We start from the raw sequence: 14,396 nt of genomic DNA on the forward strand, positions 1-14,396 counted from the left end.
ATGAAGGGATGGCAATTGGCTGTTGTAGGAATAAGTATATAGGACAGCATTTCAAAAGTCTTCTGACCTGTGGGCAAAAGGTGGAAGATTTTCAAAATGTCGATTGTTACACATGGAGATACTCTGATAATTTCGTGTAGGGGAAACAACTGAATTTAATATAGTGTTATGATAGATATTTAGCTCTTTACTTCAATAACAAAGGCTCATCAAGAGCTGTTTGCATATTTATATTCATAAATAATTGAATCTGTTAAAGGTTCATTTTATTTCCTTTTCACATGGTGCTGAAGAGGGACCGAAGATGTCATTTCTCCACATGGAGTTCCCCTTGACCTCTTGGACAGGTTGTTGATCATCCGAACTCTCCAGTATTCTCATGAAGAAATGGTTCAGGTACTTAATGTCTTGACAGTCTTGTTTTTTTTTGCTCATTTTGAAAGGACATAAGTTATGTTTCATTGAGACTTGCTCTTTCATGTTTGGATGGGAGCAAAATTTGAACCACTGATTTAAAAAACTAGAAAACTACAAGTTTGTTTGCTCTGGTTTTCTTAAATCAGTGATGCTAATTTGGTTTTGGATTGATTTTTTAGCATGCTCCTAACAAGAATAATAGTGTATTAATACAACTGTCGTAACTTCCTAGGAGGAAATTCATATTTATAAACAAGATGGTATGATTAAGATTCATTGGTGCTTATGTAATGTTAAAATGTTACATTATATATACATATAAACATGTTTCTTAAAATGAGACTGTTTTCAGTTTCAAAATTACAATACAATGTAAATACCAAATAAATAAATAAGATGAGGCTAAAGTTTCAAAATTACAATACAATGTAAATACCAAATAAATAAATAAGATGAGGCTAGAAAACATTCTCATACATTCTACATATTTTGACATATTTTACCATGTTATTCCCAGGAGTGTAATGTTTTGCAAAAATAACATATGCCATGACAGAATCACCAGTTTACATATTAAAGATTTCCCCTCAGTGTGGTTTCCTGTACGTGGTGAGGGAACCTCCCAGGGGAAATGTTCTGTTCTTTCAGTTTACCTCTTCTGGGATCTAAATATCCACCCACATGTTTGCCGTGCGTGGCAATCCATGAAAGGGAGGAGAGGATCCTGGTGGTTGAGAGATCCAATCCTAACACACCATTTTGGCTTTGAATTCCTGTAGATGGGCAGCCTTGGGGTAACCCCTCCCCCCTTGGGTCAGGCAGCTGGTCTACTCTGGCTAGGGTCAACCAAGTACCAGTGTTGGATGTTCTCAGCGGGTGTTGTGGACATTGTATCTGGTGCTGATGCTTGGGTATAGTGCTCACAAAAACCTGGTGTTGCTGCAGTGATCTTGTTTGACATTGTAGTGCATCCCCTCGTAAGGCTTCATGGTTGGTGAGGTCAGTGGGCACTGAAATTTCTTTTTATTATGGATCCTCCAAATAAAATCTTAAATAAATAGTGAAAAAAAACATTCCGTAGGTAAATGACTACATCTTGAAGATTCTGAGCAGCAATCTTCAACATCTATAACACCTGTTGTGCCTCATTTTCTTATACTACTATTTCAAGCCAGCAACTGATAGCAGTGTTTAGAAACAAAATAAGAAAGATCCAGGCCTGTATTGATGCCAATGGGGGTCACTTTCAACATTGTTTATAATTGTCATTCATATTTACCTCCTGTATTCTATATTGAAACATGTCTGTTAATAAATATATATGTGCACAGTGACTTTCCGAACATGCTGTACATCCTTTTTCAGACAAACCTTTAGGGCAAATGTCTCCCTTTTTCATTCAGAAGGGAATACAGAGACTTGCTGGCTCTCCATAGTCAGTAAAGAAGTTTCGATCTGCTGACATATTGGTGGAAACATCAACATCTCGTAACAGTGAACTCCTGTTGCATTCAAAGGCTATTGGGGATATACCTGTAGAGGTTACACCTCATGCTACTTTGAATTCATCAGGAGGAGTTAATGTTGAAAGGGATTTGAAGAACATCCCTTAGTCAGATTCTCGCTGGTTTCTCCACTCAAGGAGCTTCTGCAGTGAGGTGTATCTCCACTCACAAAGATAGAATTATGATGCTGACCAGTATCCTCATACTGACATTTACATCACCACATCCATTTGCCACCATCAAGGCAGGTTATCTTAATTGCAGGGTATGGCTATACATCCCAAATCCTCTCGGATATTTCCATTGTCAGTGATTTGTTCACTCAAAGACATGTCCTGTCCTCCTTGGATACATCTTCTTCTCCCACTCGAAGATGCAAAACGATCATTCATTCATCTCCTTGTTCTCTGGAATCCTCTTCCAACAACAAAGTTCTCCCTTGAATAAAGATAGTAAAGAAAAAAGACGTGGTCATAAACAGAAGGATTCTCTACCCAGTTCACCAAAACATAAATAAATATGGCCACCTTGATACAATGGAACTGTCGAGGTTTACATTCTAACCTGGATGACATCAAATCATTGATTGCTTCCTTTCATCTTGTGTGTCTTTTCTTAGGGAAACATTTCTGAAACCTGCTGATACACTCACCTTTCAACAGTTTACTTTATACAGAAATGACAAGCTGTGTGATGGATGGTTGCATGGAGGGGGTGGCACTGTTGGATGATCAGCATGTTCCCACCTTGTCTTTGCTACTCAACACACCCTTGGAGGCCGTAGCCATCCATGTTTCCTTGGGTCATACCATCACTGTTTGTTCTCTCTACCTGTTTCCTGGAGAGACATGATCAATCAGACATTGATGCTCTCATTGAACAGTTTGTCCCCTTATTAATCCTGGGGGACTTTAACGGACATCATCCCTTCTGGGGAAGTGCTGATATAGATGGGAGGGGTTGCTCTGTAGAGTGTATGCTCTCTGTTCACAACCTTTCTCTTTTCAACACTGGTTCTTCTACTTATTTCCATGCACCTAGTCAGTCCTTTACTGCTGTTGATCTCTCAATTTGCTCCCCTTCACTATTCTTCCATTTTTCATGGAGGGTTAACAATAATCCACGAGGCAGTGATCATTTTCCTATAATCTTAAGAGAGATTGGCTGTGGTCAGTGCCACCAGACCTGTGTGTCACGGTGGAAGCTGGATCAGGCAAACTGGCCCTCTTTCACTACTCTCACAGAACTTGATCCTGCCATCATTTGTAAGCCATCAGTAGACGACTGTGTGGCAGTAGTAACCGACTGTATTACACAAGCAGCTGCTCAGTGTCTTCCTAAAACCTTGATACATTTTCCACAATATTCTCATCCATGATGGTATCCTGCCTGCCACATGGCATGGAAGGCTCAAAAACGGACTTGGGATACATTCCATAGATATCCCACACTCTTAAACCGCATTGCTTTCCAGCTGGCCTGCGCACATGCTTGGTGAGTAAGACATCAAAGCTAGAAGGAACCTTTGATTAAGTTCACAACCAACATATCTTCTTATACCAGTTCCAAAGGGACAAGATTTGAAAGGTCAGTGGGCAATATAATTCTGTTCCTCTCTCGATCTTGCTCTCTGATGGCCAGGAAGTAGCTGATACCTGGAGCATTGCCAATACTTAGCTGAAAGCTTTTGCCAGGTATTTAGCACTTCTGCTTTTCCTTCCATTTTCTTAGCCATCAAGACTCGGACAGAGAGTGATTACTTCTTTCCTTTCGAGCTGATTGTCTCTGACTATAATCATGAAACTAGCTCTTCATCAGTCTGGCAGTACATCAGTTGGACCTGATGGTGTACACTATGAAATGCTGCACCATCTATCTTTTGCTTCTCTTGCTATTCTTCTGATTGTTTGTAACTGGATCTGGCAGGAGAATGTTTTTCTTAAGCTTGGTGCCAGGTTATTGTCCTACCTTTCTCTTAGCCTGGGAAGGATCCCAAGATTCCTTCAAACTACTGTCCCATTTCTTTGATGAGCTGTCTCTGTAATACCTTATGGAGGATGGTTAATGCTCGTCTTGTTTGGTTCCTTGAATCAAACAACCTCCTCTCGCCCACCCAGTGTGGGTTCTGAAGACAGTGCTCCACTGTGGTCCATCTGATTCGACTTGAAACGTCAATCAGAGAAGCCTTTCTCAAATGACATCTTGTATCAATATTCTTTGACATTGATAAAGCTTATGATTCAACATGGGGGTATGGCATTTTACAAGACTTCATATACATGGGTTACATGGTCATTTGCCTATTTTTATTAAAAACATTCTGATGGACAGGAGATTCCAAGATCATATGGGTTTGATATTTTTCCATTCTCTTCTACAAGAACTTAGTCACACATTTCAGTATAAAGATTGATTCCATCACTGAACAACTCCCTCTCACTGTTTCAAACAGGTTCTATGTCGATGACTCTCTCATCTCGTGTCAGTCGTCAAACATAAGGTTTATTGTTTACTGAAGTGGACCACAGCAAGTGGCTTTAACTTCTCTCTCTCTCTCTAAAACTGTTTGCATGCACTTTTATTGCCAACGGGGTATTCTCCCTGATCCTGAACTCTATTGGTGAAGTTGTGCTGCTTATGTTTCCTGAGACAAAGTTCTTGGGGCTTATCTTTGGCCGTAAACTGACCTCTATACCACATGTCAAGCAGCTATGGGTCAAATGTACAAGAGTGCTGAACATGCTCCATGTCCTCTTTTCCACCACTTGGTGAATGGATTAACATTCTATGCTAAAGATATATCATGCTCAAAACTATGGATCACTGGTTGTGGCTCTGCCAAAACCTTGGCCTAAATGATGTTAGACTCATTCATCATCAAGGACTTGGGTCTGCACTGGGGCTTTCTGCACTTCGCTAGTTCAGAGCTTGTAGACAGTCTCATGAACTTTCTTTACACCTTCACCGTCTGCAACTGTCTTTACTATATTCTTCGAAACTTCATTCCTTACCAAAGCATCCCACCTGGGGTTGTGTTTTCCTTCCTCGGTGGGCCATGCTTTTTCAGAACAGATGGTCAGCCATTGCTCCTTTCGGCCTTTGTATCCAGGTGCAGTTGGATGAATTGGGTCTGTCCTTGGTTAACATTGCAGTATCCAGTGGTCAGCCCATCCCACCGTAGCTTCTTACAGTTCTCAAATGTGATCTATCTCTGAGTAATCTGAGAAAAGCAGACACTCCCGATTGGAAATAGTCTGTTATTTGTTGAATATCTTTTGAACCATCCTTCTATTCCTATTTTTACAGATGGTACAAAATCAGATGACTGTATAGGCTCTGCCATGGTTTGTTGTGGTTCAGTGGTTGTGCACAGTATCCCTTCTACAGCTTCTGTGTTTACTGCAGAACTGTATGTCAATTCTCCTGCCTTGGATCACATAGAATCTAAGCAGTACTCAAACTGCACTATTTATACTGACTCTCTTAGTTGTCTACTGGCCCTGGTATCTCTTCACATTACTTCACCCTGTTCTTGCCAATATTCAAAATCGACTGGCCCATTTTTCTTTTATTCAGTTTTTCTAAATACTGGGCCATATTAGTATTTGCTGGAACAAGCTCGCTGACACTGCAGCTAAATCTATCTGCTCTGTCACTATCACTGCTGTGACTGTTCCATACACGGACTATGGTCCTGTATTCAAGGCTCAGCTCCATGGCAGCTGGCAGTCATCTTAAAGAGAACATGAAACAAGCTTTAATAAAAAAAAACCCTATATTGGACTTGGGCAGTTTTGCTTCCATAATTATCAGAAAGAGGAAGTTGTTCTAACTAGACTACATTGGTCACAGTTTTTTAACTCATCATTTTCTTTTATCTGGAACTGTGTGACACTCAAGTTACAATAAGCCACATTTTACTTTATTGCCTCTCAACGACGGCACCATTTTAAATATGTTATGTCCCAAGGTTTGTCCATAATGTTAGTGTTATTGGTGACGGTGACACTGTCCACCTTGGAAATGTTTTTAGTTTTTTAAAGGCCTTTTATGTTTCTAATGTTAAGTTTTTTAACTTGTACACTAGATTTTTTTAATGCAATTCCCTTTTAAGAATCACAGTCCATCTAGTTTGATTTTAAATTAGAAAATGGCCATAATGTCAAATAACTCAACCAGGACTGGAAAGGCCAACTTCAGATGACTAATGCTGCTGTTTGAACTACTTGTTAGTAATCCTGGTGAGTTATTATTAAAATTTTGCTATAAGTCTTTTAAAACTTTTATTACATTTTGAAAATGGCCATAACGTCAAATAACTCAGAACCAGGACTGGAAAGGCCTACTTGATGTGACTGACTGTGGATTTTGTACTTACCTGTTAGTTTTCTGGCGATTTGTGATAACTACAATTATGCTACAGAAAGTCTTTTACAGCTTGTATTACTGTAGTTTTTTTTTAATGCTGTAGACTGGAAGTAAACATTGGTTCTATGCTATTTATGTATTTTTTTAAACCTGGTTTTGTTTTACCTTAATTTCCTTTTATGAATTTTACTGAATTTACTTTAATTTTAGCTTTTTACCAGATGTTTGGCACAGATAGCCTAGCTGCTTTGTCATAAAACACCAAATCATCCAATTCCATGCCATCTCTTGACAATGTTTCCAAAAGGTCTATCACCTGCATTCAATATTTTAAACTTTTTGTTTATCTCAATAGATTTGTGTATTTTCTTACTAATGAAATTTAATGGTTGTGTTAGAGTAACAGTTTTTTTCCCATTAAATTGTGTTGAGTTTCATTGATATGTTCTGCTGAAGGTGAAATAGTAATATTATTGTTTTTAACATTACTTTTAGTTTGTCCTTAGTAATGTTTTCACATTCACATGTATATCAATGTTTTTGAGTTAAATCAGTTTTATATTTATTTATGTTAAGGACTTGGCTATCTTTCTTATTAGATTATATATAAAATATTCTGAATTTTTGTCATTTGACAAGATAAACCATGTATAAATGACAGTTACAAACATTTTTTTAAAATTTTTTCAGCAAGTGGTTTTTACTTTATTTTTATTACTTTTTTATTCACTTGACAACTCCTTCGACAAAATAAGGACTAAAACCTCTTTCTACTGATGTATTTAATTAATATTAGCTCACTATTACTATCATCCTATTTACAACATAGTTTTAGTATCCTTTCCACATAACAGTAAAAAACAGTTTTCTGAGATTGTGTGACGGAACTTTTGGTGTGGTGGAATGATTACAAAGAAAAGTTTTTAATGAATAGTAGTTTTCCAATTTAACCTTATGTTTACTCACTAAAACATCCATAAAAAAATGTTAACAGCTATTTGTCTGAACTTCATAAGTAAATCTGATAGCATTATTAATGTTATTGAGGTAACTTACAAAATGTGAATTCCTCTTTACCATGCTACATGTAAAAAGTGTCATCATAAGTGTTCATAAATAAATTGCATAGTAATGAATCTTGTAGAGTTAAGTTATGTAAATACTTTTTAGATGTTTTCTATGAGAAAAACTTAGTTCTTGTGTGCAATGTATTACATCCTATGAAACTGAAGCTTCCTTTATAAAAGGAAATAAACCTATAGTTGTTCACAACATTCATACTTATCAGTCTGCATTCACTGTTGATTTGGAATATTAATAAGAAAAACATGTCAATTCCTGGTATTTGCACAGTTTGTACTGAAAGGAACAGCTATGTAATTAAAATTCAAAATATTTATTTCCATAATTAATTTTGCTCAAGGAAGTATGTTAAGAAATCATCTGTCAGAACTTGAGATTCAACTCAGCTTGTTTTAAAATATTTTTATGCAGATTTTGAAAATAAGAGCTCAGACTGAAGGAATTGAAATTGATGAAGAATCCGTCATATCGCTTGGGGAACTTGGAACAAAGTCAACATTAAGGTATTGTTCAAAGATGAAAAAGCTTTATGTGAAAGTTTTACAGATGTTTTAAGGTTTTTAAGTGTGACTGTTTTCAGATGATTATAAAATTATAAAACCTATGCAGTTATTTTATATTGTTTAATAAATTAAGCAGAGTATTAATATTCTTGATTCATCTAGGCTCAAAAACTTGTAAACCCCATCAAGGAAGACCCTCCCATATCTGTCTCTCTCTCTCTCATTAACTTTCAAGAGAAAATTCTTAACATAAAGCTCAGTAGAACTGTTTGATTTTGGCACTCATATAATAACAATCTGCAATATTTTCTTTACATCTGAATATAGCATTCCCACTCTAAACATATTTTGAAATTTTTTTAAACTATATATAGCTTCTGTAGAAAGTCAGATGAATTGTAGTAGTTTTGGGACAGTTTATTGTAGTGAGTTATGTTTTATTTGCTTTTAGAAAATGTATATTTGAAAAACTACTATTTTTTGTTTCAGACATAAATATTTGAAAAAACAAACCAACAGTTAGTTTTACTGAAAAATCTCCTTCAGTTTTTTGTTTGAATGCAAACAGGTTCTAGGAATCTGTCAGTGCTACAAATCTTTGTTTCTATGCATATGTTTATTTTAAATAAAAGTAACTAAAATATAAAAAAGTTGATAGAATGCATGGACAGAGTTTTAACATATCTAGGAAAAATTTGGACATAAATACTGTAATAATATACAGGGGTGAAATGTAGCACAGAGATATGGCTCTAAAATATTCCATCCCTAAATGAGAATGAAGAGACTAAGTTTTATATAATTATCAGCAACTCCACTGTACTACATAGAAGTGGTAATTAAAACGATGTCACAATATTTGAGTGGTGTTCCTTTTATGGGCCTTTTTTCAGTATTTGGGACTTTGTTGACATATTTGGACATTTTTTTGATAATACAGTTGTTTCAAAGTCAGCTTTTGATTTTGAGAATGGGGAAGTAAAGTAACTAGTAGCTAATTTTTACTTGAAGTAAACTGAATTCCATACTGCACTAAAATGGTTCATGTTCTTTAAGATAACTAATGTTTTGTGAAAAGTTTAAGTTGAGTGTAGAAGGTATTTTCTATCTCAAACTGAGAATTAAGACTGGAATATATTATTCAGTTGCCATCAAAATAAAACATTTAGTGACTGTCCCAACAACACAGTAGGGTAATTTCAGTTTCATAGAGGTTCCAGTGACTAGTTGGGTATGAATCATGAGATAACTGGGGAATTTCTATAGAATGTATTGAAGAGTGGAAATCTGAGTTTGATACCAAGAGATTAGACACAAGCAGTATGTAATAAAACAACAAGGGTAAAGACAAATCTTAGGTGAGGCACCTATGATGTTAGGTTCTCAGAAGTTTAGCATTGAAACTAATTTTAATGTTTAAGTTAAATAATAAATTAAAGCTGAGTTAAATTATAATCATTCAGTGGAATATTCTTCAAAGTTATTTAATTATTGAAAGGCAAAGGCATTTTCTACAGGAAAAGTGTTTATTTTTACTTCTAAAATAGGGGATGATATATCACTGGGACATTACCTGACTTTCCAGTGGGAATGATCATTGTCTATTTATGTATATTGTGTTAGTTACAGAACTCTTTTCCAGAAGAAAGTACATAGGACACCTTTATTGACTGACTTAAATCCATGAGTAACAAGGGTGAGAAGAGTTTAGTGGTTCCTTTTACACCTTCTATATTAAAAACAAACTACTCAATATGCAGATGAATTTTGAAAGTTTTATTTTCAGCTATGTAGGTAGGAAACATATGCGTATACCTGCAACCTTTGTTAAGCAACATATAAAAACAAGTTTGTTGTGGGAAGGTATGGCTATAGTGACTTGTTTATGTATAACAAAAACATGAATCTGTGAATATCACATCTTTATACAGATGAATATGGTGTTCTACTTTCATAAAACAATAAATGACTTAACTTATTTAATTTGTATTTGTACTTGTTTTTGATATTTATTCAAACTCAACTGTAGTAAGTTGTGAATTTATGAGAATAAGGAATGTAACAATGTATCACACTAATGTGAGAGTCAATATAGGTGGATTTGTGTATAATGAAGAAACCCATTGTGTATTTTTTTTTTGGGTGTAGTGCATTGATTTTTGGATCATAACATTTGACATTAAGGTGTATGTAATATTGCATTATGGTATGACTGATATTTTCATTCACATCATTCTATATTGACCCTGTATAGGTTTACAGAAGGAATAATAGTAATTAACTTCTGTAGCTGTCTCATGTTGCTGATAAGTCCTTTTTGCTGAATGCATTGCAGGTTAACTGAATTACAACATACTATCTTAATTAAAGGATATTTGTTCCCACCCTTAAGATAAAACTTTGTTCAACATCCATCATACAGGTGAAATTCTCCTATATACATGTTATTATCAGTCTTATTGTAACTTAATATCACATACACGTGTTACCACATTATGTTTATTGTTGGATAAAAGTCTGTTTTAAATTTCTAAAAAATATTAATATGCATCCATAGAATTATACATGAGTATTTAATCTATAATACAGTTTTTATTAGGAATTATAAGAGTTAAATATTGTTTCTTCCTTGTCCAGTAAAACCACTGTTTTTTTCACTGTCTAATATTTTAGTGTTACCTCAACAATAATTGCTACATTCTATAACATTGTGTTCATTAGGTATGCTGTGCAGATGCTAAGTCCAGCTTCGTTGTTTGCTAAAGTCAGTGGTAGAGTCTCCATTAGAAAGGATGATATCAGGGAGGTTTCTGAACTTTTTCATGATGCAAAATCATCAGCTAAGATACTAGCTCAACAAGATGACAAATATATGAAATGAAACATTCCTTCATTTTACTCAAATATTTTAAGTCACTATTCTTTACAGTGTTCAGTGTTTATCCTTTCAACTTTTGAGTTTGTTAAAGGTAGTTTTTAAATGTAATGTTGTAGTATATCCTGTGATACATCTGTTACAGAATAATACTTAATTTGTCTGAGTTCATAAGAATGAAATAAACAATCTGGACACAATTTAAAATGAAAGCACTGTCTTTATTTTAACAGTAAAAACAAACACAGCAGGTGTACTTACTAAGATGGTGGACTGTCACTTCTGTGATGGAACTGTTCTTTCCAAGCAGAACTCAAACTTCTATCAGTTTGCTTAAGTTTAACATTCTTAATATAACTGGTAATAAAAAATGTATTTAAAGCAGCTAGTGCTACTTTGTTATTATTCTCATTTAAACATAACAGAGGCTGGAACCTAGAAATAACACTTATCATTGCTGTCTACTGCTGTCTACATTTTTGTACAAGGTGAAGCATTAAAACTGTCACCTATTGGAAAAACAGTTGTTACCTCCAGAGAATGATAACAGAACAAAGGCAGCTTGAACAAAATTCACTTGATGATTTTCTTGACTACATGCACTTTATCAACTAACAAGTTATTTCCTATAAATTTTGTAAAACATTTTTATTATAAGTGTATGTTAATACAATTGACATCAAAACAAAGTAATTTTTAATTCAAATTTTAATCTCATGTTTTAATTTTTTTAATTTAGAAAAATGCCAAATATCCTTTATGTATCATCTTGTTTTATTTGTCAATTTATATTGTACTACACCTACCATGTATCTTTATTGGATTATGAATTAGAACCTTATTTCAGACATTGACAAACTAGAATATAAAATAAGAACTTCCCACCCTTTTTGATTATCTGAGATAGTATATTTATTAAACCTATCAGAGTAGCCCCTCCCATTGTTCCATTTTTTTGAAGTCTTGTTTACTCGTGCCTACATTTATTATGTACATATATATAACTAGTAGAAAAAGAGTACATCCCAAACTACTAAAATCTGGCAATTGTTTGTAATTGGCTTCAAAAATAAAGTTGAATTTTTAATGTAAATGTTGAAGTTTGTTGATTAAGTCATTTCTCAGAACTGAAATGAGGTTTTCTTAAAACTCTCATAGAGCTTAGTTAGGAAACCAGATACATTACAATTATTCTATGTGTAATTTTATAGTAATTTAGTTTTGTAAAATGGAGGAGAGGATCCTGGTGGTTGAGGGGTCCAACCCTAACACACCACTTTGGCCTCGAATTCCTGTAGACGGGCAGCCTTGGGGTAACCCCTCCTTCCTTGGGTCAGGCAGCTGGTCCACTTGGGCTAGAGTCAACCAAGTACCAGTGTTGGAAGTTCTCAACGGGTGTTGTGGACATTGTGCCTGATGCTGGTGTTTGGGTATAGTGCTCACGAAACCCTGGCGTTGCTGCATTGTCCTTGCGTGACATTGTAGTGCGTTCCCTCGTAGGGCTGGGTGGGGTCAGTGGGTACTGAAATCTTTCTTTTTTCGTATGGATCCTCCTTCAAAAAATTTAAATAAAATAGTGAAAAAACAGTCAATAGGTAAGCAACCACGTCTTGAAGACTCTGAGCAGCAATCAGTAACACACGTACCTCATTTTCCTATATTACATTCTCTTTCAGAAAAACCTTTAGGGCAATTGTCCCCCCTTTTTTTATGCAGAAGGGACTAGAGGGTCTTGCTGGCTCTCTAAAATCAATAAAGAAGCTTCGATCTGGAGACATTAGTTGAAACATCCACAACCCACCACAGTGAATTCTTCTTGAATTCAACGGCAATTGGGGATGTACCTATTGAGGTTACCCCTCATGCTACCTTCAATTCATCATGCGTTATTGTTGAGAGGGATTTGAAGAACGTCCCCAAGTCAGAGATTCTCGCTGGTCTCTCCACTCAAGGAGTTTCTGCAGTGAGGCGCATTTCCACTCCCAACAAATACCCTCATTTTGACATTTACATCATCACGTGCACCTGTCACCATCAAGGCAGGTTATCTAATTTGCAGGGTACGGTCATACATTCCAAACCTTCTCTGATATTTCCAATGTCAGAGATTTGGCCACTCGAAGACATCATGTCATGGTTCCCTGACATGCTCGTTGTGGTGGCAAGGACCACGATGCCTATGAATGTGACATGGACCCACATTGCATCAACTGCAATGGTTATCACCCTTCATACTTTCGTTCTTGCCCAAAATAGTTGGAGGAAAAAGAAGTGCAGCATTTGAAAACGACTCATAACATTAGTTATCCTGAGGCTCTGAAATTGCTGCCCACCACTCCATCTCGGACATATGCTGCTGCACTTCATTCCACAATTACAGTGGGAGTACAGACAGATCTCTGCCTCAAAGAGAATCATTTTCAAAACAAATGAAAAGCCTTTTGACCTCCATAGTTAAAAAGGTTGATGAATCGACTTCCGCACCCATCTCTGTTCCATGCATTCCAACAAACCTCAAGATCCACATCCTTCAGTTTCAAATACAGGCATTTCTTCTGATACATCTTTTTCTCCCACCCCAAGAGGCAAAACAATCATTCGTTCACGTTCTCAGTCACTGGAATCCCCTTCCAATAACAAAGACCTGCCCAATCGACCCAGGGCAAGATCCATGGAGGTTGATAGACATCCTCCGACTAAGGACAGTAAGGAAAAAAGACGTGGTCGTAAACAGAAGGGTTCTCCAGCCAGTTCGCCTACCCGTCATTAAAAATGGCCACCTTGATACAATGGAACTGTCGAGGTTTACGTTCTAATCTGGATGATATCAAAACACTGATTGCTTCCTACCATCCTGTATGTTTTGCCTTACAAGAAAGATTTCTAAAACCTGCTGATACAGTCACCCTTCAGTATTATTCTCTTTTCAGAAATTACAGGCTGTGTGATGGACAAGTACACGGAGGGGTTGCACTATTGGTTGATCAGCATGTGCCCACCCTGTCCTTGTCACTCAACACACCCTTGGAGTTCGTAGCCATTCGTGTTTTTTTGGGTCATACCATCACTGTTTGTTCTCACAACCTGTCCTCTGGTGAGACTATTAAACTCGTTGAACAGTTGCCGTCTCCCTTTCTACTCCTGGGGGACTTTAATGGACATCATCCCTTGTGGGGAAGTGCTGTTATTGATGGGAGGGGTTGCTCTGTAGAGCATATGCTCTCTGATCACAATCTTTCTCTTTTCAATACTGGTTCTTCCACTTATTTTCATGCACTATTGATCTCTCAGTTTGCTCCCCTTCATTATTCTCCCATTTTTTCATGGAGGGTTGACAGTAATCCACTAGGCAGTGATCATTTTTCTACACTTTTGAGAGAGACTGGCCGTGGTCGATGCCACCCTACTCGCATGCCCTGGTGGAAGCTGGATCAGGCAGACTGGTTCACTTTCACTGCTCTCGCAGAACTTGATCCTGCTATCGTGAATCAGCCATCAATAGACGACTGTGTGGCAGCGGTAACTTGCTGTATTATGCAAGCAGCTGCTCAGCGTATTCCTAAAAATCTCAACACATTTTCCACGATATCCTCGTCCGTGGTGGAATCCTGCTTGCCACTTAGCACGGAAGGCTCAGAAACGGGC

At 36.5% G+C, this 14,396-nt stretch overlaps 1 protein-coding gene across 1 annotated transcript in view; it reads left to right on the forward strand.

Annotated features, from left to right (window-relative positions):
- pont (RuvB-like helicase pontin) overlaps nt 1-10,958 on the forward strand; it is a 35,406-nt gene extending 24,448 nt beyond the window's left edge. Inside the window, exons 9-11 of the mRNA XM_076501194.1 lie at nt 294-396; nt 7,785-7,876; nt 10,598-10,958. Of these exons, the coding sequence (XP_076357309.1) occupies nt 294-396; nt 7,785-7,876; nt 10,598-10,757 (355 nt within the window). The 3' untranslated portion in view covers nt 10,758-10,958. The remainder of the gene's footprint in view (nt 1-293; nt 397-7,784; nt 7,877-10,597) is intronic.
- Nucleotides 10,959-14,396: the final 3,438 nt, after the last annotated feature.

The sequence above is a fragment of the Tachypleus tridentatus genome, chromosome 5 (assembly GCF_004210375.1).
Source record: "Tachypleus tridentatus isolate NWPU-2018 chromosome 5, ASM421037v1, whole genome shotgun sequence".
In the NCBI taxonomy this organism is placed as follows: Eukaryota; Metazoa; Arthropoda; class Merostomata; order Xiphosura; family Limulidae; genus Tachypleus; species Tachypleus tridentatus.